General features: G+C 39.0%; 1 protein-coding gene across 4 annotated transcripts; it reads left to right on the top strand.

Moving 5' to 3' along the window:
• Window positions 1-13,343: 13,343 nt before the first annotated feature.
• On the top strand, window positions 13,344-23,881 carry HNRNPH3 (heterogeneous nuclear ribonucleoprotein H3). 4 transcript variants are annotated; one of them, XM_065894978.1, is made up of 10 exons: window positions 13,344-13,490; window positions 18,596-18,730; window positions 19,257-19,395; window positions 19,906-20,045; window positions 20,548-20,634; window positions 20,921-21,036; window positions 22,062-22,197; window positions 22,928-23,023; window positions 23,099-23,191; window positions 23,581-23,881. In XM_065894978.1, exons 2-10 carry the CDS (start codon window positions 18,619-18,621, stop codon window positions 23,655-23,657), a joined length of 996 nt encoding a protein of 331 aa, XP_065751050.1. In that variant the 5' UTR covers window positions 13,344-13,490; window positions 18,596-18,618; the 3' UTR covers window positions 23,658-23,881. The 4 variants fall into 4 exon arrangements, with proteins under 4 accessions (XP_065751050.1, XP_065751048.1, XP_065751049.1 ...); XM_065894976.1 differs by having other exon boundaries at window positions 13,350-13,509; window positions 19,906-20,090; XM_065894977.1 differs by lacking the exon at window positions 13,344-13,490 and having other exon boundaries at window positions 18,619-18,730; window positions 19,906-20,072; window positions 23,581-23,657.
• The last annotated feature ends 934 nt before the right edge of the window (window positions 23,882-24,815 follow it).

Genomic DNA, 24,815 nt, shown 5'->3' with positions numbered 1-24,815 from the left:
TTTTTCTAAAAGAACTCTGATTTTGTTTGGGGAGGCAATGCGCCCAGCCCCATCAATGTATCATGAATGGTCTAAGCCAATCTGTATGATTTCATTCTCCTGTGCCAGATGCTCCCTCTTCCAGATCCTCTTGCAGCTAGAGATGGCCATAGGACCCATTTAGAGCAAGATTGCTGGAGAGATTCTAGGGACAATCTTTGGCTTTCTGATAAAAGAGGCAGATGGGAAAGGAAAATGGACAGCCTCTTTTTCCCCCTCCTCTTTTTCCTGTCTTGAATATGTTGCTGATGCCTGGAAATGCAACGATCATCTTTTGACCATGAGGTGACAAATATGAAGAGGAAAAGCTAACAAACTAGGTAAGGAAGAAATAGTATAGGTTCTTTACAATGTAGTTAACCTGCTAAATCAATGTTAGATCCTCCTACTTCCAGACTTCTTAAGTAAACAGCAAATATCCTTAAGGTTCAAACTATTGTCAGTCCACGGAGTAGCCAAAATAATGGCCGAAGTAGCCAAAGGTGTCCACATTCTAATTCCAAGAACTTGTTAATGTGCTATGTTGCATGGCAGCAGGGAATTAAGGTTGCATATGGGATTAAGGTTGCTAATCAACTGATTTTTTTTTTTTCAACATTTGAAGGCAGGACTTTTTTTTTTTTATTTTAATCTTTGGCTGCATTGGGTCTTCCTTGCTACGCGCGGGTTTTCTCTAGTTGTGGTGAGTGGGAGCTACTCTTCGTTGCGGTGCGCAGGCTTCTCATTGTGGTGGCTTCTCTTGTTGCGGAGCATGGGCTCTAGGCACACAGGCTTCAGTGGTTGCAGCAAGCGGGTTCGGTAGTTGTGGCACCCGGCCTCAGTAGTTGTGGCTTGTGGGATCTAGAGCACAGGCTCAGTAGCTGTGGCGCACAGGCTTAGTTGCCCCGCAGCATGTGGAATCTTCCCAGACCAGGGATCAAACCTGTATCCCCTGCATTGGCAGGTGGATTCTTAACTTCTGCACCACCAGGGAAGTTCCAACTGACCTTAAAATAAGATTATTTTGGATTATCCCAGTGGACTAAATGTCACAGGGGTCTTTAAAAGTGGAAGAGGGAGGCAGGAAAGTTCAAGGCAGTGATTTGAACATGCTGTGCTGCTCGGTTAAAGACAGAGGAAGGAGACACAAGCCAAGAAATATAGATAGCCTCTAGAAATTGAATAAGGTGGGACTTCCCTGGTGGTCCAGTGGTTAAGAATCCGTGCTCCCAATGTAGGGGGCATGGGTTTGATCCCTGGTCAGGGAAGTTCCTCGACCCCATGCCATGGAGCATGGCCAAAAAAAAAAAAAACTGAACAAGGCAAGGAAACAAATTCTCCCCTAGAACCTCTAGAAGGAACAAATCTGGATTAGTCAGTTGAGGATGCCATAACAAACCATAGACTGCGTGGCTTAAACAACAGAATTTATTTTCTCACAATCTTGAGGCTGGGAAGTCCCAGATCAAGATTGATTTTATCCCAGTGAGACCTATTTTGGATTTGTGACCTTCAGAACTATAAAATAATAAATTTGTGTTATTGTTACTCACTAAATTTGTGACAATTTGTTATAGCAGCAACAGGAAATGAACACAATCCAGTATTCTGTTACTTGGAGCCCAGCAAAATCCTAACTGCTGCACAAATTTCCAAAAACAATAATAATAAATACTTACTGAGCACTTATTATGTGCTAGACATGGTTCTAAGAGCATTTAATCCTCAGAGCATCTCATGAGATAGATCCTTATTATAATCTCCATTTCCATTTTACAGGTGAATAAACAGAGGCTCAGAAATTTTAAGTAACTTGCCCAAGGCCACATATTTAGGCAATGCCTAAATTTGAACCCAAATAGTCTAATTCCAGAGTCCATGTTGTTAACCACCGTGCCTTAGAATATATCCCAGGACCAGAATTTGAGGAACTCTTATTTAAGGAACTAAAATCTTAGTTCCATGAAATTGTAAACTACCACTGCATAAGAGAAATTTTGTCTTAAGTGTTAAAATACTTTAGACCATCTTTGAAATGAAAACTCAAGAGTTTAAAAATTCTCTTAGAATTTGCAGACACTCAAGAATACAAAGGACCCTGGTACAAGAAACACTAAATAATTGTACTATGTATGAAAACTAAACAAGATTTCTGATTAAGTAAAAAGAGCTCTTGGTCAAGTGTGAAAGTTTCTTAAGCATTTTTATTTGTTCTAGAACAGTGCTTTTCAGATTTTAGCATTCATCAGAAGCACCTGTGGGGATGTATTAAAACACAAATTGCTGGACTCCATGCCCAGAATTTTTTATTTCATAAGTTGTATTAAAACACAAATTGCTGGACTCCATGCCCAGAATTTTTTATTTCATAAGTCAAGAATTTACATTTCTAACAAGTTCCCAAGTGATGCTGATGCCGTACTTAGAGACTCACTACAAAAAGAGCATGAAGTTTCTAACACCATAAATGTATTAAAACTATCTTTCTAAAATGTATTTTATAAATTTAATTTTTATTCTCAAAGGGGAGAAAAAGTATTTTTATTCATTTAATTTGATTAATATTCCTGTTTGTGTTCTATGGTAACCAATTATGCTTAACATAGGGTTCACATTAACAATTTAATTTTCAAAAATTACTGTGTATTTCCTAAACACCAGGCACATGCTAGATTTGGGGGATAAAATGATGAACAAGTCACTAACTCTCTGTCAAGGTATTCTCAGTCAGTGAGGAGACCAATGTAAAAATTATAAAATATAAAATAAAAAGATAAAGATACAATGCTTATGAACACAAGGAGAGAGCAATAACTCTGCCCAGGAGACAGTCAGAGGGAGCTCCAGAGATGAGGTGACATTTGAATGGGTCCAAAAACATATACAAAAAAATGTCCAGCAGTTCCATAAGGGGGGAACAGGCATCTTGGGCAGAGTGCATGGATTAATCCCAGGGTAAGCAATACAATATGGAAATAGATGTGGCAAGAGGATAGGAGAGGGTGGAGATAAGGCTATAAAGATCTGCTGGAGCCAATGTTCATGACTTCTTCTTTATCTTTGTGGGTTCAGAAATCCAAAGTTCAGTTCAACAGCTACTGTGTGTTAGGCAGACTCCAATACTAGGCACCAGGGAGAGAAGAGAATCTCATGAATGAGCCATACACCTCTACCCTGAGGATCTAATCTAGAATTTACTTTTGAAGATGTCTTTTTTTTTTTCTCTCTCTCTCTCTCCTTAAAATTAGTTTTGGTTTCATTCCTATAAGGAAAAGGCAGGATTAACATCCCCCTGAATTGCTGAGAGAAAATTTGAGGCAGGTAAAGTTTGAGCAACTTGCTTTTATTTATCCAGTAAATGGGCTTGCACAAATTTTGGCATCCAGTCAAATGGCTGGTCCTCAGGTGCAGCTATCAGGCAGGGCTCTGAGCAACTATCCAGCACAGTGTTTTTCAAATGATCCAAATAATTTAAATTATCCTTCTCTAGTTTCACTGACATTCCGTTTGGACACCTAGAGTGGCTTTACATGTCCCTCAATAATGCCAAGCAAATATGCTGTTTAAAAAGAATAAAATTACCCCCAGAGGGTACAAGCTCATAAATCTAAATTCATATGATTTCAGGACTTCCCTGGTGGCGCAGTGGTTAAGAATCTGCTTGCCAATGCTGGGGATACGGTGTCGATCCCTGGCCGGGGAAGACCCCACATGCTGTGGAGCATCCCATGCACCAGAATTACTGAGCCTGCGCTCTAGAGCCCGTGAGCCACAACCACTAAAGCTCGCGTGCCTAGAGCCTATGCTCCACAAAAGAGAAGCCACCGCAATGAGAAGCCTGCGCACTGCAACCAAGAGTAGCCCCCACTCGCCGCCACTAGAGAAAGCCCGCGCGCAGCAACGAAGACCCAACGCAGCCAAAAATAAATACATAAATTTATAAATTCATATGACTTCTCAACTATTCATACTTCTCTTTTATAACTCTTTAGTTTTTAATAATCAAATTAGTATATGAATATAATCCTTTTATAAACAATAAAATAGTACGGAAAAAACTAAAATCCCATTTGACAATTCCCTGTCCCACTACCTTCCCCGGAGTTCCACTGGGTTTGTTTTTGAGAACACAGTAGACACCTTCCTGAATTCTAATCTTGGTTCCATTTACCATGGAAATGTAGGGAAATCATAAACCTCCCTTGTTCAAATAGCTTAGTCATTAAACCTGCCCATGGGTATGCCTGGGAACACTGAGGCTTATTTGTCCCTCTGTAACTAACTGTCTTAGCTTGTTTACAGTCTCCTGTGGCTACAGACAACAGAAAGTTGATTTCTGTTATTCTGTAGCTGTTAGCATAAAAGAATCCACTTAGCTTTTGCTTATGACTACTGTCTCAAAACAAGGATACTCATTAATAAATGCCAGTTTAGTTCTTTGAAAATGTAAATACTTACTAATAGAGCACTGACTGGCATTCAAAGTGTACTTGAACACAGTCTACTTGCTGGTGAAAGAAAATGAGTATAAAAAAGAATTACAAATTATAAGTAAAATAAGTTTTTAAATAAAAATTTGGAAGTCTATTTTTAAATTAGTTTCATTTAGCTACTAAGACCATATATATATATATATACACACACACGCACACACATACACACATACACATATATATGGCATTCAACTACTTTGTGTTTACTTTTACCCATATTTCCTATACTTAACAGAAGCTCTGAAACACTTCCTTTGTTCAAATATTTTTACACTCGTTCTGATTTCCTCAACTACATTTATGTTTGAATACCCACTGTTTTGGATGGAAATTTTTCACTTTTCTGTTAAAGTTTACAGTTCTCATCTTATCGTCATGACTTACCATTTATCAACCAAATTATTGTCCCCCGCTCCCTCTCCCCACTGGTAACCACTAGTTTGTTCTCTATATTTGTGAGTCCGTTTCTTTTTTGTTATATTCACTAGTTTGTTGTATTTTTTAGATTCCACATATAAGCGATAACATACAGTATTTGTCTTTGTCTGACTTATTTCACTTAGCATAATACCCTCCAAGTCCACCCACATAGTTGCAAATGGCAAAACTTCATTCTTTTTTATGACTGAGTAGTATTCCATTGTATAAATATACCACATCTTCTTTATCCATTCATCTGTTGATGGACACTTAGGTTGCTTCCATATTTTGCCAATTGTAAATAATGCTTCTATGAACACTGAGGTGCATGTAACTTTTCAAATTAGTATTTTTGGTTTTATTCAGATACATACCCAGAAGTTGAATTGCTGAGTCATACGGTAGTTCTATTTCTAGTTTTTTGAGAAACCTCCATACTGTTTCCCACAGTGGCTGCACCAATTTACATTCCCACCAACAGTGTATGAGGGTTCCCTTTTCTCCACATCCTTGCCAACATTTGTTATTTGTATTCTTTTTGATAATAGCCATATACATATGTTCTTTATAGATATTCATATTCATATATATAATATCTAGTTAATACAAAAGCAAGCAGTAATGGAGGAATAGAGAAACAATAAAGACATGACATATAGAAAACAAATAGCAAAATGGCAGACTTAAACCAACCTTAATTACATTAAATGTAAATGGACTAAATTCACATCAAAGGGATTTTTTTTTAAAAGACATGATCTAACTATATGCTTTCTATAAGAGACAAACTTTAAATTCAAAGACACAAATAAGTTGAAAGCAAAAAAATGGGGAAAAGATATGCCATGCAAAGTATAACCAAAAGAGAGCTGGAGTGACTGTACTAATAACAAACAAAATAGACTTTAAAACAATATTTGTTACTACAGACAAAGAATGACTTTTTTTTTTTTTTTTGCGGTACGCAGGCCTCTCACTGTTGTGGCCTCTCCCGTTGTGGAGCACAGGCTCCGGATGCACAGGCTCAGCGGCCATGGCTCATGGGCCCAGCCGCTCCGCAGCATGTGGGATCTTCCCAGACCAGGGCACGAACCCATGTCCCCTGCATCGGCCGGCAGACTCTCAACCACTGCACCACCAGCGAAGCCCAAGAATGACATTTTATAATGATAAAAGTATCAATCTATCTGGAATATATGACAGTTATAAACATATATGCACCTAACAACAGAACCCCAAAACACTTGAAGCAAAAACTGACAGAACAGAAGAAATAGACAAATCAACAATAATAGTTGGAGACTTCAATGCCTAGTTTCAATAATGGATAGAACAACTAGACAGAAGATCAACAAGAAGATTTAACAACACTGTAAACCAACTAGACCTATCAGACATCTCTAGTACACCCCACAATAGCAGTAAACAGCACATCCTTCTCAAGTGCACATGAAGCATTCTTCAGAATAGACCATATGTTAGGTAGCCCATAAAACAAGTCTTAATAAATTTAAAGGCCTGGAATCATACAAAGTGTGTCCTTCAACCACAATAGAATAAAATTACATTTTAATAACAAAACAAAAAGGAAATTTGGGAAATGTGGAAACTAAACACCATTCCCCAATAATAAAAGTGAAGCTCCCTGGTGAAATGGCCGATTCTAGGGCCAGGGTAAAGAAAATACCAGATGAGCCTGCAGCATCTTCTAGTACCAGAAAGTAAGGCAGTCTCAAAAAATAAAAAGGATAGGGGCATGTCAAAGGGATATAGAAGCCAACCTGAAAGTGCTCCCAGTGGCCTAAGCAAGAACAATTTGAGCAACAAAATTAGTAATGTAGTAGTAGATTATAACCCAAAGTACAAAATGAATATCCACGAGTCTGTACTGACATATATAAAAGATGAAAGAATGAAAGAAAGAAAAACCTTACAGAATAATATCAAATAATTTATCTAGCTACTCTCTCTTCCAGGAGATGGAGGTTATTTATTTATATAAATTTATTTATATTTTTGGTTGCGTTGGGTCTTCGCCGCTGCGCGCGGGCTTTCTCTAGTTGCAGAGAGTGGGGGCTACTCTTCGTCGATGTGTGCGGACTTCTCCTTGCGGTGGCTTCCAGGAGATGGAGTTTAAATACCCCTTGAGTATGGGTGCACTCAGTGACTTGTTTCCAAAAGAGTAGACCATAGGAAGAGGATAAAAAGCAACTTCACAGTGGAGAAATCTGGCAAACACTACCTCACCCAGGTGATTAAAGGTAACACCATCAGTGATAAGTCATGTTGACAGCATATACTTTTGATATGGTGTGATGGGAATGGCACTTTACTTCTGTAGTCTTCTTCCCAAGAACACATTACTCTTGTCTAATTATGCCAAAGACATCAGAGAAATTCCAACTGAAGGATATTCTACAAAGTACTTGACTAGAGGATGCTAAGGAAAATGTTGACTAATGTAATTTAGCATCCCAGATCAGATACTGGAACACAAAAAGGATGTTACAGAAAAACAAGTGAACCCCAAATAAAGTGCAGCGTTTAGTTAACAGCAATGGACTAATGCTGGTTCATTACTTGTGACAAACATACCATAGAATGTAAGATGTTAACAACAAAGGAAACTGAGTGAGAGGTATACAGGAACTCTTCGTACTATCTTGGCAACTTTTGTAAACCTACAACTATTCTAAAATTTTTAAATAATTAAAAAAAAACAAAACAAAACTGAGGCCTGCCAATAACCATGTAAGGGCGCTTGGAAGCAGATCTTCCATCAGTTGAGCCTTGAGTAACTGCAGGCCCAGCTGACACTTTTTAAAAAAAATTTAATTAATTAATTAATTTATTTATTATCTTTGGCCACGTTGGGTCTTCATTGCCGCACATGGGCTTTCTCTAGTTGTGACGAGCGGGGGCTACTCTTCGTTGCAGTGCGTGGGCTTCTCATTGCAGTGGCTTCTCTTGTTGCAGAGCATGGGCTCTAGGCGCACAGGCTTCAGTAGTTGTGGCACACGGGCTCAGTAGTTGTGGCTCACGGGCTCTAGAGCACAGGCTCAGTAGTTGTGGCTCACGGGCTTAGTTGTTCTGCGGCATGTGGGATCTTCCCAGACCAGGGCTCAAAACCGTATCCCCTGCATTGGCAGGCAGATTCTTAACCACTGCGCCACCAGGGAAGCCCCCTGTTGACACTTTTGATTGCAGCTTTATAAGAGACCCTGAGCCAGAGGCACCCATCTAAGCTGCCTTCAGGTTTCAGACCCACAGAAACAATGAAATAATAAAAGTCTGTTTTTTAAGCTGCTAAGTTTTAGAGTAATTTGTTAACAGCAATACTAAGTAATACAGCATGATTTTTTTTTTTTTTTTTTTTTTTTTGCGGTACGCGGGCCTCTCACTGCTATGGCCTCTCCTGTTGCGGAGCACAGGCTCTGGACGCGCAGGCTCAGTGGCCATGGCTCACGGGTCCAGCCGCTCCACAGCATGTGGGATCTTCCCGGACCAGGGCACGAACCCGCGTCCCCTGCATCAGCAGGCGGACTCTCAACCACTGCGCCACCAGGGAAGCCCCAGCATGATTTTTTTTTCCCCCAGTTTTACTGAGATACAATTGTTACACATTACTGTGTAAGTTTAAGGTATATAGCATAATAGTTTGACATATATATTCTGAGATGATTACTGAAGTTTAGTTAGCATCCATCACCTCTTATAAACACAATAAAAAGAGAAAGCAAAATAAGAAAAATGTTTCCTTGTAATGAGAACTTTTAGGATTTACTCTCTTAACAACTTTCATACATCATATAGTAGTGTTAATTATAGTCGTCATGCTGTATATTACAACCCTAGTACTTACTTGTAAAGTATAATTTTTTTATATATAATATTCAGAAGCAGCCACTGCAAAACATAGGGACAAGATGCAGTCAATCTGTTTGGATTATATTTCTCATTATTCCTCATTGTAAATTAATCTGTTCTCATTCCAGTTTTTACAAGAGATTCTAGACCAAATTTACCTAGCCTGAGCCTATCTCCCTAAACTATCAGAATGTAAAAGCAAAATATACGTTGGTGAATGCCAGCTATATATCCTAGCACATATTAATTTCCTACTAGACACATCCACTTGGATTGTATATGGCACCTCAAAATCAGTATACTCAAGTCCTATATTCCCTATGTCAGTTACTATCCCCACCATCAAACCCTAAACCAAAAATAACTCATCTTTGACTTTTTACTATCCATCCACAGCTTCTCTAATCAATCACTAAATCCTGCTGATAATGGCTCCTAAATATCTCAAAGACATCCTCTTATATCTATCCCAGTACCATTGTTCTAATTTAAGAGCTCATCATCTCTGCTGGGTCTTCTTTGCTAGACTGTGGTGAAAATTAGTTACTTAAATAAGTGCCTCCACCCCCAATATAACCATAGTTATTTGTACACTAAGAGGCATAGGTACATATATGAAGAAACATATTTTTATCTACCACTCAGAAGCTTAAAATCATGTGTGGGGGGAGAGGGGAATGGTGTGTTACTCTTAACGGTACAGTGTTTTCTAAGTTATCAATGTGCTTATAAAATATGAAAAGCAGTACAATAGTTTGACTTAAATTCCTTAAGTAGCTATCTTTTGTAGCTGCTTTCCCTGTTCTTCACAGCAATCCACTGGGACAGAAATAATGTTCAACACTTTTAATTATTTTCAAAAATTAGAGAAAGTGTGCTGGGTGCTTTTTTCCTTTTAAGTTGCGATTTGTTTACTTAGTAATTATTCCAATTGGATGAGACCTGTTGGTTTCCCTAATCCCAGAATGAACACTAGGGTGACTTGAAGATACAAACAAGTATCAAGAATGTAAACTGTAATTAAGTCTTGTCTTGAGAAATAATTTTGAATCATGATGGAGAAGACTACTGCTTTCTAAAGAGAGTAGATATATATGATATAAATCAAAGAACAAGCATTTCACAAAACCTTAGTAAGACAGATTTAGTGTTCAAAAGGCATTAACTACCTTAATTAGACACACTCCTAGAAACTTATTTGTGGGTTTGTTACGTTTTTAGCTTATTTGATTTTCCTGTAGATAAAAATATTGTAATCCAGTTTTTACGTTATTTCAGAATGCCAGTGGTGGTATGTGAACAACTATCTTAGCCAATTTTTAGTTAATATGCCTTCCCTCCCCCAAAAGAGTACAGTCTCTTTCAATTTCTCTTTCTTTCTTTTTCAGGCTCTGCATGGAATTTTCCTGTTTCCTTCATCTGGTGGTATAATCAGGATCACGTGTTAGCTGTCTTGTTTTCCTCTGGGCCGTGTGGGTACTTCTATTTCCTTCTCCTTTTTCATCTCTTCTCTCATTTTGGCCTCTAACAAGACCCTCTGCAGGGTCCCTCTGATCTCTGTAGTAATAGGAAAGCACTGAAATGACGAAAAGGAAGACAAAGAGAGAGAGAAAAAAAAAGCAGCTACGAGTCCTTAGTTCTAACCATCTCTATGGAAACAATTCCACAGAGACCAATCTGGAAACAATTCAGTACGGACCACTGGAGCAATGGTGAGCCAATCTCACCAAGCCTTACAGGACTCAACTTGCAAATGAGAATAGTTGATAGACTTTTTTTTTTGAGAAAAGTAATAAAATAGGAAGCCAAATAAAAATTAAGTTTACCCCTATATAACATACTTTTTTTTAAACTCAAAACTTCCTACTTGCTGTAATAATAAAAAAATCAAAGGCATGCATGTGCTAATTTCAAGTCCTTCCCAAGCATTCACACTGGCAAACAGCAGAATGCCCAATACAACGAAATGTGGCCAAAAAAACAAAGAAAGCATTGCAGTTTGGTGGTGAAAAGTCTTAAGAATGATTTTAGGATTATGGCCCACAACAATAAAAATATGTGGAGAGAATGCCAAACTCATTCAGGCAGTAAACAGATTGTTTGAATTCACGCAAGGGGTAAAAGGGATTACAGAATTCCATCTACCAAATCAGACTGAAAGACAGAAAGGATAAAGTAGTGATGTAATTTGAATCCAGGGAAGAACTCCACCTGAAGCGGGAGCTTGGAGTCTTACTAATAAAGCAATTATTAGAGAGAGAAAAGAAAGCTCCCCCGACACCCTCACAGCGTCAGACACCAAGATACCAAGTTTCAGTCCTGTTCAAAAGTCTCCAGCCAATAAACCGTTAACTGCAGGTCTCCAGAGATGCTAACTGCAGTGTTAGTTAGAAATAACTTCAATTTGGGGACTTCCCTGACAGTCCAGTGGTTAAGACTTCGCCTTCCAATACAGGGGGTGCGGGTTCGATCCCTGGTCAGGGAGCTAAGATCCCACATGACTTGGGGCTAAAAAACCAAAACATAAAACAGAAGCAATATTGTAACAAATTCAATACTTTAAAAATGGTCCACATCGGGCTTCCCTGGTGGCGCAGTGGTTGAGAGTCCGCCTGCCGATGCAGGGAACACGGGTTTGTGCCCCGGCCTAGGAAGCTCCCACATGCCGCGGAGCGGCTAGGCCCCTGAGCCATGGCCGCTGAGCCTGTGCGTCCGGAGCCTGTGCTCAGCAACAGGAGAGGCCACAACAGTGGCCGCGTAACGCAAAAAAAAAAAAAAGATCCACTTCTTAAAAAAAAAGAAGTAACTTCATTTGGCCTAAAATGATGTTTGTTCCCTTAAAGGTTATTTACATCCCCAGGTAGGTACATAGTGCTTTAAGACCCTAAGCCCCTGGAGTAAAAACCACTTGGGTTTAAATCCTAGCTTCTGCCACTAGGTGTATGACCTTGGGCAACTTTTTACATTTCTCTAGAACTCAGGCATACCATCTGTAAAGCAGGGATAATAATAATTATTTTTCAGGGTTATAAAGAGTCAGTGAATTGAGCACAGCACCTAGCTCAAGCAAGCTCGCAATAATTGTGAGCTATCCTTATTACATTATCCAGTTTCGTTTTTCTATCTCTTGTAAATGATGACATTGCCCCTTCTCCCTTTCTCTAAGGGTTATTTTGAGGGAGTGGTCTCAAGAAAGACAGTAGGGCATTATGACCCAGACAATTCTTACTGTCGCACACTTGCCTTACGCAGGTTTGAGAATGAATTAAAGCCACGAAATGGAAGTTTCCATTATATGACGGTAACTGGCCTCCTGTCTCCACCCTACACACTGCAAACCTCATGAAAGAAATTATTCAAGCTTCTCCACTGCTAATACCCCTTGCGCCCCCTCATCCCACTCTCGACGGGCTTCCTTAGTGCCTGTAGTACAAAGTACAAAGTCTTTGGATACTGAAGGTGTACAACTTAGGTTCGTCCACATTTGCAACCTTCGGGAACATTCGTGTACTCTAACTCATTTCCTTCTCTCCCTCGCATTTGACATACGTTCCTTCGTTTGCACTTTAACTTGCATTGATCTCGGTACCAGGACTGCCCTCCACTCTTACAGAAATTAGACTTGCTTGTTTTTTGGGTTTTGTTTTTGTTTTTCCCTAAAAGCTGTCACTAGGAACCTCGGTGGTATGCGAGTCTGCACAACCAAAAATTATTTATTAGGCGTCACTTGTTCGCGCAATTTTCAAGAATGCAAAGCAGTATTCAGAAAACAACCCGAAATCGGGTGCCTCAAGCGGCTGATGGGTCACTGAGATTACAAAATGGGAGACATTACAGGTGAGAGAAAATGCGAAAGCGAGAACAGGAAGCGAGGAGTGATCTGCAGGGAAACTTCAAGCATGAACAGCCTCCCCCTCGCCCCCAACGAGGGCCACGTTGGGGCGGCTGGGCCGGCAGTGCCAAAGCCGGGGGAAGGAGCCCCAGCCCAAGAACCTAAATCAGGGCCTGGTGGACACTCTCGTATCTTCCCAGCTGAGAAGCCCTACTATTTTTACCGCATAATGCAAACATGGTGGACAAGAAATGCCCTCCCCACGTTTGGCAGCCGAACCACGTGGCTCCCTTTCCACGCAGGTGACGCTGAGGTAGGGGCGGGGCCTTTACCGAACTTGTTCTTGGTGCGGCAGAGCAGCAGAGAACTTTTCCAAACCCCGACGCCACGGTTCCTGCAACACAGGACCACTATTGCCTCTTCACATCCTCCCCGAGAGAGCAGAAAGGTGACCTCTGAGGATCTGATAGTTTTATGGGAAGCAAAAAGGTGGAGTTCGCAACCTCTTTCTTTAACTGGACTACCTCTGGGCTCCTCTCCACCTCTCCCCCCAACAACCGGGCTTCCCACCAACGCGCAAGCGCACTTCCTGCCGTCCGCTCCAAGGCTGGGCCGACTCTCTTGTCTCGCGTGAGTGGGGCCTGCCGGTCTTCCTCGCTCTCGCTCCACCCCCTCCTCCTCGCTCGCTCTCTCCCATCCCCCCAAGCCAGTCGCTCTGCTGCGCAGCTCCCTTAGCGGTTGCCGCCGCCGGAGACGGTTGGAAGAACCGTTGTGGGAACGCTGCACGGGGCGGGCGACTTCTCCCTGCTCACGACCGGACCCCCTGAGCACCGGAGTCGGTGCTACTGTCGCCCGACAGGGTATCTGAAGTAAAAGGGGGTAGGTTGGGCTGGTTTCGAGAGCGGAGTCGGGAGAAGGACGAAAGAGCGACTGGGAGGGGGTGGGGCTGCGGGGGGGAAGTGTGGAGGTCGCCGCTCGGAGGCGGCCAGGCTGCGCCTCCTAGGCGATCTCCCACTTCAAGGAGGGCGGCCTGCCGGGGGGAGGGTTTACTCAGGTGGAATTCAGTGAACGAAACCGAGCCCCGAAGTGGGGGGGTCATCCAGCACTTCTCCTTTCCCTGCTGGTTTGGCCTCCGCCATTTTGGGTACGGCGGCGCGGCCACCTCAGCTTCCCGCCCTTCTCCTCTCTTTCTGTTTTTTGCCCCTCAGCTTCCGAAAACTGATTTATAAGTCCGGGGGGTGGTTAAAGGTCCGTGGAAGGGATGAGGGTGGGGAAGGAAGCGAGCAGGGAAAGGCTGGGCACTTGGGCGGCGGGAGGATCTGGGCCGTCGGGCGCGCTCCCGATGGAAATGGCGCCAGATGGGCCTGGCCTCCCACCGCGGCCTCCCTTCCTCCGCAGTCTCGGCTGGGCTACCTGGGCCGGCGGGACTGCGAGTGACTTCTGACGCAGATTCCCAAGATGAGAGAGGCTGGAGCTGGGGGAGGAAAGCCAATGGCGACGAAGGCGCTCAACTCCCAAATCCAGGACAAAGGAGCCAGACGGCCTCCTTTGTAATTCCGCCGCCCGGTGGCGAAGGTTTTTAAGCCAGGCTTGGCTGCCGGGCGGGGAGGGGGGGAAGGGGCGTACTCTCCCTAGCTCTTTGGTCTCTAGGGCAGCTAGATAAACGAAAAGTCTCCGGGGCGGAATAAAGGACGCTTAGCCGGCCCTTATAGTCCAGATTTGGAACTTCGAAAAGAGTACGTACTCATTTTCCAAAGGGTTTTATTTTCCACGCTTCTCTTAAACGTATCGAAAGACTTTGTGGGTAATTGTTTTGTAAGCAGAAAAGCGGGTGACTTACCAGATAGGAATGTGAAATGGACTTATTTCAAATAGGTCGTCTGGATCCAGTGAACTGTGGAACCAGGCTTTTGGAACCTGTGGGCGGGGGTGGGATGGTTTAGCAGTGGTTTTGTGTAGTTTGGTAAATATTGATTGGGTTAGAATTTAAGTAAGGAGTTTTATTTTGGGGGAACGGTTGTTAAAACACAATCAGTGATGGCAAAACTGTGTATAGGAATTGAATGATTAAATCTCCAAGGGTTGGATTTTCTGCAGAGATTGTTTGGGGATTAAGGCTGTAGAAGTAAGATACTTCAAAATACAGTTAGGGTTTATTTTCTTTTGGTAGCTAAGCATGTTTTCTATTTGGTGTAGGGCTGTAGTAACGTTTTGCCCAAGAAAATAAGCCTGCTCAACAGAAAGACAAACTGCAAGTTCAGTCATGTGATGCTGTGATGATTTTCGGTCCTTAGAACAGTCGGAGAACTGGTTCTGTAATTTTCACTGAAGACCATACAAAAGGGACAGGCAGGCTATTTTTCCAGCTTTAAAAACAAAAAACTCTTCCTGTTGTTGGAGATGTTTTATGATTCTTGTGGACTTTGAAAAGACAGCCCAGAGTTTTCTATACTAGTTTCCTAGTATGTGATGTAACAGTTTCCCTGATTGGATTACTCTAGAAACCTTTTTTTCTGCCCTCTTTTTCATCTGCATCATAATCTGGAAATCCATCTAATTGCCTTTATATTTTTAATAACTGTGTTCTGGTGTTCTTGGCTGAACTGCAGTGGCTGGTAACATTGTTCTAGAGAAGAACTTGATCATTTTAGAGACCTCACCACCTTTAGGTACTAGAGGTGTCTCTAATTTTGTTTTTATTTGAAATTAATGATGGGACTTCCCTGGCGGTCCAGTGGTTAAGACGCCGCGCTCCTAATGCAGCGGGCACGGGTTCCATCCCTGGTCAGGGAACTAAGATCCCACATGCCTCATGGTATGGCCAAAAAAAATTAAAAATTCAGTTAAGGAGCAAGCACAGTGAAAGGGAAATGATGTAAAATTACCATGTTAAGCATTTCATCACCACTTATTGACCAAATTTTGAAGTTCCTTCTCATCTTTTTAGCAGCAGTGGACTACCATTTAGAAAGTTATTAATGCATCAAACTCTTACTGTATGTATTATACTTAGGAAAATAGTATATGCCTCTATGTTATAAAGGAATTTTATCTCTTGGCCTCTGTTAGATGCTTTTTCTGAACAGCTTTGGGATACAGTTCACATACCATAGACTTCACCCATTTAAAATCACACAACATGTGGTCTTTTGTGACTGGCTTTTTTCACTTAGCATAATGTTTAGGAAATTATATTTAAAATCTCATATAGAACTGACTGAAGTTATTTTAGTATTTCAACTGCTGGTATTTTAATTGGTGCTAACACTAGGAATTCTTTAAAAAGCATTGTGATTAGCCATGACACTGTTACGAAGAAAGGTTGAGGTGGATTATCCTGAATAATTAGGAAATGCCATTTAGGTAGTTGCCGACAGCTTTATTAAGGTATTAGAGCAGATTGTCTTTTTTTATGTGTTTAGAGTTCGTCTTGGTTTTGTTTTGTAAATAGAATTCTAGGTTCAAATTTTGAGTTTTGAAGAGATAGTAGAGTATGGCTTTCTTTGTTGTGTACTCTTCATAAACATGGGATGGAAAGTCACCCTATAAAATAGTTTGTCTTCGAATCTGCTTAATTTATCCTGATTTAGAATTGTGTTAACAGCTTGGTATTTTTTTATAGGCTATGTTTGTTGTTTTTATATAGGTCTCATTGATATAGGCTGATCCAAAAATCAGAACTAGTTTGCTTGCCTAGTATTTCTTGGAAAGTGCTAATAAGATTTATAGTAAAGATACGTCAGTTTTTGTTTTTGGTATTTGTTACTGAAACAGTACCTTTACGTTGAAAAAAAGGAATGTTCTAAATGAAATAAAACCACCATATCTACGGTCTTTTCACAACAGATTAGATTGGCTTTTCGAAGTTCTTAAGTTTTTCATGAGGAAGTTAATATTTGAGGTTAGAGTCTCCCTATTTTTTCCTATTCTGTTCTTAAATTCCCCTTTGTAGAAAACAGTTTTTAGGTTGCTGACAGTTTTTGTTAAGAAAACGATAAAGATCTCCAAAATGTCTCAATTTTTTTCTGCAAGTCTACTTTCAGGGTGACTCTAGAGCTATTTTTTTAATTGTCTAGCTAATCACATATCCTAGTAAACATTTCCAGAGACCCCTTTTTTTCTTCTTTCTCTCTGCTTTAGACAGTTCCTAAGGACACTTGAAAACTTAAGCCTTTGTTGACTTTGAAAAAGACTTGTTAACAGTCCTTATTTCCTTTCAAGATTCAGGGTGGTTTCCTATCCTTTAAGGTTCAGTTATTTTGTTTGTGGGTTATTTCATTAGTTTTACAGGGCCCCTTAAAATCCAATAACAATGGCCACCATTGAATGATTACCATGTTGCAGACCAAGCACGAATTCCTTAACAGTCCAGTGAGGTATAAGTACCACTGCTGCACTTTACAGTTAAATGCAGAGGTTAAGTAGTTTGCTTAAATTAAGTAGCCAGTGAGTGGCAGACTAGGGATTCAAACCCAGGGTTTCCTTTCTCTTAAAAGTTCTTCCCAGTTATTTTTGTGCATAATAATTAGTTGTAATGTCAGATAAAAATTTGCATTCCTATTTTGAACATCTGTGCCTAGAGTGGCACTTAGCGTTCAAAAAAAATAGGGAAACAAGTACCAGATGTGATTCACGTGATTCGTATGCCAGAGGTATTTGCTTAATAACCACATTTGGATAATTTCTACATTAGCTTGTTTTAAATGTGTGGATTCTAGGGAAAAAATTTTACTCTTTTGAGATGCTACCCCTAACAGTTGCACTGATAATTACATTGTGTGAAATTAAATATTAGTGAATACTGTTTATATGAAATATAATCCTCAAGCTTAAAGGAATCAAGTGAACAAATTGTTTTGTTTACAGGGGAGGAGGTGGTGAGGGAAAGGTTTGAAATATTCAGGTGAGTAGGATTCCTACAGCTGCATAGTGAAATTTATAAGATGTGGTAAGTTTCTGCAGCTGAAGGACTTCTGCATTAACCTCTTTAAAATGTTCGGGAATTTTAAAAGAAAAGATGATTGTCTCTTGGGAAGGGAATTTGGTGGATGGGTTCTTATTTTGGGGGGGAATGAGGGTGTCTGGTACCGTTTTTAATACTTTTTGAATGTGATTGCATTACTTTTTTTAAAGTTCTGTTTAAAGTAGTGAGTAAACTGGTTTTTTTTTTTTTTTTTTTTTTTTTTTTTTTTTTTTTTTTTTTTTAAACTGGTTTTAAATATTACTGTCTTCAATAATTTCTAAACAGGTGGCTTCAAAAAACTGAAAGCCATTCACTTTTGAGTGCCTTTTTATCTCAGTTTTAAAAGTCAGCCTAATTAACTCAGTAATTGTAAAACTTGCTTTTGGGGAGTGTTTAAATCAGGTTTAAACACAGATAGGAATTTTTCCCCCTTCGAAAACAATTTGGTGTGTTCAGAATTATAGTGCATCTATTAAGTTGAGACTTTTAATACCATTTTTCCAACATCAAAGGAGGATACTCATTGTACTTGTGACTTAGGCTCTTACTGTGAATGAATGATGGTACTATATACAACTTTTGGGTAATTAAGTTTTAAAGAATTTGCATAACTATTCAAGTGAATAATAAAACGTGGAAAATTTGAGATGTGAGGAAGAGGCTAGAGTTGACATTAAGATGACAGGGTGAAGAAATAGAGTTTGAAGACTGATGGTGGAATTATGTAAGTTTTCTTAAAATTGGTTAATATATAATATTTGATACTTAGAAATTCAGTACTTTGGTGGTGGGGGGGGGTTCAGGTTTCACTGCCTTTTCGCAGTCTTTTTGTCTACCCCCAAATAGAAAGGTGTTGTACCGTTGTATCGTGATGCTGTCACTGAAGTCACTGAACCATAGTTAACATTTCTTGTTGTGCACCCACTGAGAGGTGTTTCTTCAGTACCTCTGGCAAGAGTGTATTTTGATTGACTGCTTTATGTGCTTGTTTATTTTTTATAGCATTTAAATCAAACGGTATTGAGATGGATTGGGTTATGAAACATAATGGTCCAAATGACGCTAGTGATGGGACAGTACGACTTCGTGGACTGCCATTTGGTTGCAGCAAAGAGGAAATAGTTCAGTTCTTTCAAGGTACCTCTAGTATTAGTCAAAGTTTAGTAGTATTTTAATTTTATATTTCTATTGCTCAGTTTTTAATTTGTAAAACCCATTTGTTTGGGGGACTTCTTGATTTGAGTATATCTGGGTTAATGTATTAAGTTACGAAATGTGCTCCAGTTAATATTCAATACAGAATGTGTAAAAATATATAAAACCTAGCTAATACGCAATAAACTTGAGAGTAATTATGTGTGATGAAATGAATCATGAATTAGCATATGGAGCGTAGTTAAGTTTGATTTTTTTTTTCCATGTAATATTAGGTGGGCTTTTAGAGTGTGTGTGTGTAATTTTAAAAGACGTTGGTCGCAGAGAAATTTTTATGTAATCCAATAATATTTGAAAAAAATCTTCCTTTTATATTATGGGGTGATGGGAAAACTAAGCTTTTTTGTTTTGTTTTGTTTAGACTTGTTTTAAATATTTGATTCAGATGGGAATGTTTCAGCCTTTAACACTGTTCCCCTTGATGGGGTTATTTGTCCTTGGGTTAAAGGGTTGGAAATCGTGCCAAATGGGATAACATTGACGATGGACTACCAGGGGAGAAGCACAGGGGAGGCCTTCGTGCAGTTTGCTTCAAAGGAGATAGCAGAAAATGCTCTGGGGAAACACAAGGAAAGAATAGGGCACAGGTGGGGATGGAGAGTTTGGGATGGTGTTAAATTTTTATTTTTGGGGGTTGTGGGTCACTATTGCTTAAATGGGGGGGTAACAGTAACATTTTTCTGGGGTAGTTTAAAAGAATTGATAATTATCTAAATTTAACTTGGAAACTACAGATTTGGGTGGGGAATTAATGCTATAATAGTTTGCTTAAATTAAAATTAGATTGTTTCCATTTTTTGTAGGATGTTGTTGATAAATGCTTTTGTATAATCACCTGTTTTCTCTAAACACCTATTACATACTAAAGGAAACAAGCTTAAAATTATTTTGTGAATTGTTTTCAAATGATTTGTATGTAAAACTTAAATATTAATTATTTAAGTTTGTAGGTGTAAAAAATGTTAACTTTTGATGTATTTAGGCAATTTAAATTGGGTTATATCTAGATGTAGAAAAACTTACTGCATTTTGCCCAATATTTTATTTACTCTAGTACGTTTATGCTGAAACCTGTACCTTAAACCATTTTCAAATAGGTATATTGAGATCTTCAGAAGTAGCAGGAGTGAAATCAAAGGATTTTATGATCCACCAAGAAGATTGCTGGGCCAGCGACCGGGACCATATGATAGACCAATAGGAGGAAGAGGGGGTTATTATGGAGCTGGGCGTGGAAGTATGTATGACAGAATGCGACGAGGAGGTGATGGATATGATGGTGGTATGTGTATCTAATGAACAAAGGTTCTGTTGTCATTTTCTTAATGTTCCTGACACTTTGTCAAGAAATACAGAAATGGCAGTAATTCAGTACCTACTAGGTTTTAAAACCTGTTCATGAAAAGATGGATTCCCATGGCCAGCTATGGGACTTGATTGATGCACATATTGGCACCTGGTTTACTTAACACAAAAATTTTTTAAAGATTGTTACGTTTTGACATTTTCTGTTTGGCATCAGGGTGAAAATTAATTTTGATGTCTAAATGTATCCTTTTCATATTTTTAATTTCCACTAAGTGTTAACTGATTTTTTCATATGCACTAAGTAGGAAGTTGCAAACTTTGTGGGAGGGCGGAGTTGCCAGACTGCTTGCCACAAAACATGCTTTTGTAAACTGGATTATAGAATTTGTCTCTTCAAAGCTTATTCGTGTATTTCTCCTTAAATTACACAGGTTATGGAGGTTTTGATGACTATGGTGGCTATAATAATTATGGCTATGGAAATGATGGCTTTGATGACAGAATGAGAGATGGAAGAGGTAAAATATATATTAAAGACATAGTCATTTTTAGGTGAATTTCAGTATTTGCTTTACATGCACTTAGTGGTAATATAGGTGACTTGTATACAAAAGTCAACTCAGGCATATTTCAGTGCATTCCTGCATAGGGCTTTATACAGATGTATACTTACAGGAAAATTCTCCATTTGATATTTAGAACAACTGTAAGTATTAAGATTTCTTGGGATTGTCAAAGAAAGGGGTGTAAATAGGAAAAGGTGTGTATAGGGAAGAAATAATCTTTGGAAATCTTATTCTCTAGGTATGGGAGGACATGGCTATGGTGGAGCTGGTGATGCAAGCTCAGGTTTTCATGGTGGTCATTTTGTACATATGAGGGGATTACCTTTCCGTGCAACTGAAAATGACATCGCTAATGTGAGTAATTTTGGTAATTTATTAGTTACTTTATGCATAATCATAGTCTCTAAATTTTGAAAACTCTTTAATGTACTCATCTTTGTCTTTTTAGTTTTAATGTCAAAAATCCCTTTAAAAGGAAAATACATATGTCCTTACCTTCACTAGTTGATGAATGTGTGTCTGTTGTGTGCCAGCCTACATAGGATTCAAGCAAGTTAAAAGCTACATTTATAAAGTCCAGTTAATTCGTGAAAGACTGACGAGCAGAGTGGTGCTGACTGGAAGATTTTCCTTGTGTCAAGTTTTGAAAGTGTTGTAAATATGTGATAAGTCAGTAAGTTTTAGTGGTGTGGTTTAGCTTTCTAGGCTTATGTGATAATCAGAAATTGAAATGAAAATAATGGTAGTAGATGCTGCTATTACTGATTTGAAAATGGTTTGTTTCAAATTGGTTAGAGAATCAGCAAATTTTGGCCCATGGGGCCAAGTCAGTCACTGAGTAGTTGTGATAGAGACCCAGTGGCCTACAAAGCTGAGGGTGTTTATTTATCAGCTAGCACTTAAAGAAAAATTTTGCTGTTGATCTTACTGAGAACCAATTGGACTAAGTTCCAGGTGCCTTTTGGGGTCACTTAAATCTGGTTAACTTGTGATTAGAACTAAATGATGTATTTTGGGAGCTCTGCATATACAGTGGGTAGGTTTATCAAACTCCATTGTTCTGAGTCATTTAACACCCAATTTCTCTGCATATGTCAGTCTCAGGTGACTTTTTTCAAACAATTTTGAAATACCTTTCTTGGGAGTGGGCTAGGGGAGCTTACTCTTCTCCCTCTCAGTATAGTAAGGAAAATATGGCTTTTTCATTTGTTTAAGGTAAACTGTTCTCTAACTTAGAAATGTTTTCTAAATTTAATATCCTCTGGCTTATTTTAAAAGAGATCTCTTCTTTTGCATTTGTTTTAATATACTTAAAACCAAAGTGTGGTAATTGGCTTTCAATAATTTATATAGAAAAGTAAAATAAGTGTTTTCTTTAGTTCTTCTCACCACTAAATCCAATCCGAGTGCATATTGATATTGGAGCTGATGGCAGAGCAACAGGAGAAGCAGATGTAGAGTTTGTGACACATGAAGATGCAGTAGCTGCCATGTCTAAAGATAAGAATAACATGCGTAAGTGGTATAACTTTCTTATTTGTGATTCCTCAAATGTAAGAGGTTCTGGGATCTGTAGGTAACTCTTAGCAGTCTGGGGCCTGAAACCATGTGGCCTCTAGTAAGTTCAGACTTCAGTGGCTTCCTAGGGGGCTTTTTATTGAAGTTTACTCAGACTCTTAATACTTGACAGATTATTAGAGTTTAAGTTACTAAAGAGAAAAAAATACGTATGTTTTTTGTACTTGCCTGAGTTTCTTGCCATTTGCAAATTGTTTAACGTATTCGTTGATAACTTGAGTAACTTATTCCTGCATGTCATCAAATCTGTTTTTAAGCCATTAAATTTTAAACTCCACTAGTGATTCCCAAATCTGGCCACACATCAGTCACTTGATATTAATAAGTTGTTCCAGACCCTACCCTCAAGCTACCCTCAATATTCTAATTCAATACTATGAATGGGCCTGGAATATATTCTTAAGACATATACCAGTAGGTTCTAAAATAATGTCAGCCCTTTTATAGATAAGGAAACTGAGGTGTCAAACACTTGTTACTTGTTCAAGCTTAAACAGTTTGAACAAAACTTAGATTTTAGTCCTATCTGGCCTTCACTTTGTCACTCCACTAGGAATTTGCAAGCATACTTTTTCAAGTTAGTATCAGCCATTCAACCTTTTCACACTTCTTCTGATAAATTTGATCCATCATTCCTTTCTCCCACATTACTTTTTTTCCCCTAAAGAACATCGATACATTGAACTCTTCTTGAATTCAACTCCTGGAGGCGGCTCTGGAATGGGAGGTTCTGGAATGGGAGCCTATGGCAGAGATGGAATGGGTATGTAAAGTTTTTAAAATAAGCTGACTTAGACACTTAGCAGTCAGTCTCAAACTTTTTTTCTTTTTTTTTAAGATAATCAGGGAGGCTATGGATCTGTTGGAAGAATGGGAATGGGGAACAATTACAGTGGAGGATATGGTACTCCGGATGGCCTGGGTGGTTATGGTAAGTGTCTGATTACTCTGGTTCAGTTTGTGTTAGTCCCCTTATGTGGTGCAGAGTTAAAGTTCATTTATTGTTCTTTTTTAAAAAAATATTTATTTACTTATTTGGTTGCGCTGGGCCTTATTAGTTGCAGCAGGTGGGCTCCTTAGTTGTGGTTCACTGGCTCCTTAATTGCAGCATGCTTGTGGGATCTAGTTCCCTGACCAGGGATTGAACCTGGGCCCCCTCTATTGGGAGCGTGGAGTCTTACTGTGCCACCAGTGAAGTCCCTTTTTTTTTTTGTTTTCTTTTTTAATTGGAGTATAGTTGATTTACAATGTTGTGTATATTTTTAATATCTTACGCATTTATATCTTCTAAACGGTTCTTAATGTCTTTTTTTCCCTAAGGCCGTGGTGGTGGAGGCAGTGGCGGTTACTATGGGCAAGGTGGCATGAGTGGAGGTGGATGGCGTGGGATGTACTGAAGCATAACCACCGATATAAAAGTCCTGACAACAGCATCTGGTCTACTAGACTTTCTTACAGATTTAATTTCTTTTGTATTTTAAGAACTTTATAATGACTGAAGGAATGTGTTTTCAAACTATTATTTGGTAAAGCAACAGATTGTGATGGGAAAATCTGTTTTCTGTAGGTTTTATTTGTTGCATACTTTGACTTAAAAAAATAAATTTTTATATTCAAACCACTGATGTTGATACTTTTTATATACTAGCTACTCCTGAGGATGTGCTGCTTTCATAAGATTTGGGTTGATGTATTTTACTATTAGCTCTACAAGAAGTAGTTTAGTGTAATCTTAGAGGACAGTGGTTCACCTCTGCATAAACTACAAGTCTTAATAAGCAGACATCTAGAATAGAGCTTGGAAAATAATTAGTGTAACTCTTTAATAATTTCTCCTTGACAATACTGTAAATATAAAACCTTAAAGATGAATTTAGGTGGCTTCAGGAGTATAAATTCAGCTAATTCTATATTCTTTTTCAAAAGTCATTTATCAGGCATAGCTCTGAAGTGTTAATGATCTAAGAGGTATCTGGCTATATGAATATTCATAATTGTGTTACCTGCAGATGGGAGTGTTTAAGTTTAAATTCTAGCCCTAGATTTTAGAATAAATCCCCTCAGCACTTGACTGACGTACCAAAAAAATGTTTCCCAAAAGTGATAGTTGTAAGTTCTCAAAATGTCTTAGACTAAGTTAAGGTTCTCAGTGACATGAGCATTCAGTGCAAGTACAAAGATATTTACCATGGAGTATAATTAATTCTCACAGATGTATTTTCAGCTTCCAGCCCAATAGTTAAAGCATATGGTTTTTTAATAACAACTGTATAGATGACTACTTTAAAAAAAAATGTAAGACACAAGTCCATGTCTTGAGAGTCTTGCGATTGGATTTTGCATCTGATGACATGTTTGGAGTTTTAGAGCCATTGTGTTAAAAAATTATATGTAGCAAGGAAAAGGTGCTTTTTTACTTTTAATCCCTTTGATCAATATGGCTTTTTTCCAAATTGGCTAATGGATCAAAATGAAACCTGTCAATGTGAATTCAGTTATTGAACTTGTTACTTGTTTTTGCTAGAAATGTTATTAATGTAATAAATATCATTGTG

This window comes from Phocoena phocoena, chromosome 16 (genome assembly GCF_963924675.1).
Source record: "Phocoena phocoena chromosome 16, mPhoPho1.1, whole genome shotgun sequence".
Classification (NCBI taxonomy): Eukaryota; Metazoa; Chordata; class Mammalia; order Artiodactyla; family Phocoenidae; genus Phocoena; species Phocoena phocoena.
This window is presented reverse-complemented; position numbering and strand designations above follow the sequence as displayed.

Coding starts and splice junctions, on each gene's coding strand:
- HNRNPH3 (XM_065894976.1), top strand. CDS start 18,619: ATGGATTGGGTTATGAAACATAATGGTCCAAATGACGCTAGTGATGGG. Junction 18,731..19,256: donor AATAGTTCAGTTCTTTCAAG/GTACCTCTAGTA, acceptor CTTGGGTTAAAG/GGTTGGAAATCGTGCCAAAT. Junction 20,091..20,547: donor AGGTGATGGATATGATGGTG/GTATGTGTATCT, acceptor TAAATTACACAG/GTTATGGAGGTTTTGATGAC.